Source organism: Aplysia californica, unplaced genomic scaffold, assembly GCF_000002075.1.
Source record: "Aplysia californica isolate F4 #8 unplaced genomic scaffold, AplCal3.0 scaffold00144, whole genome shotgun sequence".
In the NCBI taxonomy this organism is placed as follows: domain Eukaryota; kingdom Metazoa; phylum Mollusca; class Gastropoda; order Aplysiida; family Aplysiidae; genus Aplysia; species Aplysia californica.
The window spans coordinates 371835-375622 of NW_004797414.1; the positions used below are offsets into that span (position 1 = coordinate 371835).

At 41.3% G+C, this 3788-nt stretch overlaps 1 protein-coding gene across 1 annotated transcript in view; it reads right to left on the reverse strand.

Annotated features, from left to right (window-relative positions):
- Positions 1 to 1161: 1161 nt before the first annotated feature.
- Positions 1162 to 3788, reverse strand: part of LOC106011591 (tetraspanin-18) — a 5525-nt gene continuing 2898 nt past the window's right edge. The window contains exons 2-4 of the mRNA XM_013081735.1: positions 3265 to 3372; positions 2144 to 2251; positions 1162 to 1512 (exon numbers count right to left, since the gene is read on the reverse strand). Of these exons, the coding sequence (XP_012937189.1) occupies positions 1243 to 1512; positions 2144 to 2251; positions 3265 to 3372 (486 nt within the window). The 3' untranslated portion in view covers positions 1162 to 1242. The remainder of the gene's footprint in view (positions 1513 to 2143; positions 2252 to 3264; positions 3373 to 3788) is intronic.

Consider the following 3788-nt stretch of genomic DNA (forward strand, 5'->3'; position numbering starts at 1 on the left):
TAGCGGTCATGTGAGTAAAACCCACGCCATACATCTTCCAAACCAAACAACCCCCTATTTTGTCCGTTCCCACCTCCCGCGACGATGGGCGAGGGGTCGGGCTGTTACTTCTGCCTGTCTTGCTTCTTCAAAGCACAAAAAGACCGTCACAATGTCAAAGTGCTTCTCTTTACTCAAACCCGAACTCAAACTCAAGTATGCTATTGGGTCTGCTGGGGTAATAATGGAGATTATAAAGCGCTTAGGGCTTGAGATTGAGCGGGAATTTACGCCTTACTAATTTTAATCGTTGTTCATTATCATTATTACTTAACCTATTTTAAACTTTTTATAATGATGGACTTGGTGCGAGCCTCAGCAAGGTCCGACGTTGTGTCCTTGGGAAAGGCACTTCACACGAATTTCCCATTTGGCTCGGGTTTTTCGGTTTATGGGCGTTAAACTCGGAGGTCCCGTCTCTTAAATAACCTAATGGTGTTGATAGGGGGTGTTGAACCTATACCACTTTTGTTTATGGACTAGGTTTGTTCTCAGCTTGATTTGCTGGTAGAGAAAAGAGAGAAGACACCTCAGTGAAGAGCGTACAAACAACATAGACTGGCTTGTATGAAAAAGAAAATAAAACAAAAAGCAAACGTCTAGAGCTGTATTGGGGTGAAAAGTTTTGATGGGTTGTCGAAATGGCAAATTGGAATGAACAGACCATCCAAGGAGATTATTGAGATATCTTCTATTACATTTTTTAAAGTCTAGGTGTTTAACACCCCTATGGACAAAAATTAGGTTATTTAGGAGACTGGTTTCGGCCCTGTCTGTCAGGGCCAATCTGGGCTGAGAGACACAATGTCACAGAAAAAAAGACAGATATTCTATAAAAATTCTCACCTCGCAGAATCAAACTCATGTCTCCTGTGGGCGACGGCAAAGGGCCTAACTACTGCACCATATAGTTCTTTCTTTTTTTATTGGGGATACCCCATAATAAACAAGCACTTAGAAGTGTGTGTGTGTGTGTGTGTGTGTGTGTGTTACATGTATGTGTGTGTACATATGTGTGTTTGTGTTTGTGTGTATGTATGCGTGCGTGCGTGCGTGCGTGTGTGTGTGTGTGTGTGTGTGTGTGTGTGTGTGTGTGTGTGTGTATGTGTGTGTGTGTGTGTGTGAGTGTTGAGGAGCGGGTTGGGTGGGGTGGGGTAGAGGAGGAAAGCGTCGAACAATCTGGAATACAGTACCCGAATCGTGCTATTTCGATGCACACATTACCTTATCCATATTTGAATTCCTTTCATTAGGCGAGAGAGCGCACGTGATATCATTAGGCTCCAATAGAGTGACGTCAGGGAATTCCCCTTTGGTTTTACAGCAGGCGATGGGAGTCTCTAGAGTGACTGTGATTGGTGGGCTTGTCAACGTCACTGACCCATTGATTGGTGGTCCGGGCTGCGTGTATTTCCTGGGCCACTTGGAGGCAGAGCTGAAGTCTTCCGAGTTCTCCACGCCACAGCATTTGAACTGGGACAAAACGGTGAGGTAAGATTAATAGATAATAATATATAGCATTTGTATAGCGCACAACCCCGCTCGAAAGCAAGCTCTATGCGCTTTACACTATATTATTACCCCAGCAGACCATAGAACACTCAGAAACATCCTCAGCTTCCCTGGAAGCATAACAAGATTAAATAGATTTTGTTTCTTTTGAGTTACTTTTCATCAAACGTTTCTATATCCACACATCTACCCATCCACCCACCCATCCGTCCATCCGTTCATGCATTCATCCATCCATACATTCCCCCATCCATTCATTCATTTTTCCATTTGCCCATCCAGCCATCCATCCATCTATCCATCCATCTATTCATCCATTAACCATTTATCCATTTATTCATTTATCCATTTACCCATCCAGCCATCAATCCACCAGTTCATTCATTTATCCATTCACCCATTTATTAATTCATCCATACACCCACATCCTCTACATATTAAGAAGAAGAAGAACAACAAGAACAAAAACAAGAACAACAAGAACAAAAACAAGAACAACAAGAACAACAACAAGAACATGAAGAACAACAACAACAACAACAACAACAACAACAACAACAACAAAGCATATTTCCACCAAAAACACACTGACCACAATCATGAGGAAGTTCCACCCTACAGTCACTGCGTCCGTCCCGTTGATTCCCTTGTAGTCTTCCTCTAACGAACTCAACATGGATTTCTTGACGAAACTTGACACCTGTGCAGAGATGTTTACCGAATAGATAGTGAGCCAAAAAGAACAACACATTTTGCCTCTCAACAGCCAGTCGCTTTGAATGTCTTCAAAACTCTTTCCCTGCCTTATTGTGATAAAATTACCAGACTAAGGCAGAAATGTGTTCCGGTTTTTTTTAACTCTAAGGTGGAATCGATAACTCAGTTTTGTCCAAAATTGTCTATACTGCCTTTTAAAATAAAGCTCCATCCCGGGCTAAAAGGGGAACAGCTTCTCATCAGAAAGACAGCGATACTCGATAAAATGTGTTGGGTTTTTTTCACTCAGGGGAATCAAACTCGAGTCTCCTGCATGCGACAGAGAAGTTCTCAGCCGCTACACCACATACGCCGGTCTAGGAGTGCGGAGGACATTGACTGAGAATTCCCCAGACAATGGTCGTAGGTTTGAATCCCGTCAGAGGCCCGACGTTTTGTCCTTGAGAGAGACGCTTTTATCAAATTTCCTTTACTTCACCCAGATCGGAACAGTTACCTGGATATTGATAGACAGCGAGAAACCTTGTAAATGCTTAAGCATTTTTGCGAATGCTGTCCGCAGTTTGCATTGTATGCTTCCCAAGAAGCCAAGAATGTTTCTGAGTTGTGTGGTAATAACAACTGCATTTGTTTAGCACACATCCACGTTCTACAGCACGCTCTAAGCGGTTAACAACATGTTAACAATTATCACCTCGGCAGACTCGAAAACATTCTTGATTTCCAAGTAAAATCTGCTGGGAATAATAGTTGTAAAACTCGTAGTGCGTGCCATAGAAACGTGGATATATAAAGTGCTATATAATAAAAGCAATTAACACCCTATATAAAGGCAATTAGTACGCTATATAAATGCAATTAAAACACTAAATAAATGCAATCAATGTGCCATGCAAAATGTCATTAATGCGCTATGTGAATGCAATTATTGTGGTATATTATTATAAGTACAATTAATAATGCGCCACATAAATGCAATGAATAATATACATGTACCTGATCTGTGAAGGCAAAGATGCCAATAACAACGGCCAACTCCACGAGGATCAGGATGAGAAGTATTGCAGCATACTGGGGAATACAAAATGACAGAAGCTTTGCTGCCTGAGAATAATATACAATATATGTATAGTGTGTCACAACACGATGGAATCAGGCGCTCGTCAGTTTTTGGGCATAATATTATGGATTTTTGGCATCGTTGTAAAGCTTTTGCACTGGTCTTGCTTTTAAAGGGGAAAAAAGCCCATCTTTTTTTAATACAAAACGAGATATTTGTAATTGAAGAAAAAGGGGCAAAGGGGGTGGGTGGGAGGGGGTGCTGGTGCCAGTTGTAAAATTAGTGACAAAATGTAAGCCAAAACTTGGTGACTTACATTGCTCGGTGTCCTTAGAAACATTTACCTTGTTGTTTGTAGGTGTGGGTTGTTGTTTTTTTTATTGTTCCTTTGATCAACATTTTAAAGCAACTACTATCAGTAGGATTGTTTTTTAAATTAACATAAAAGGTGGTAAGCCCC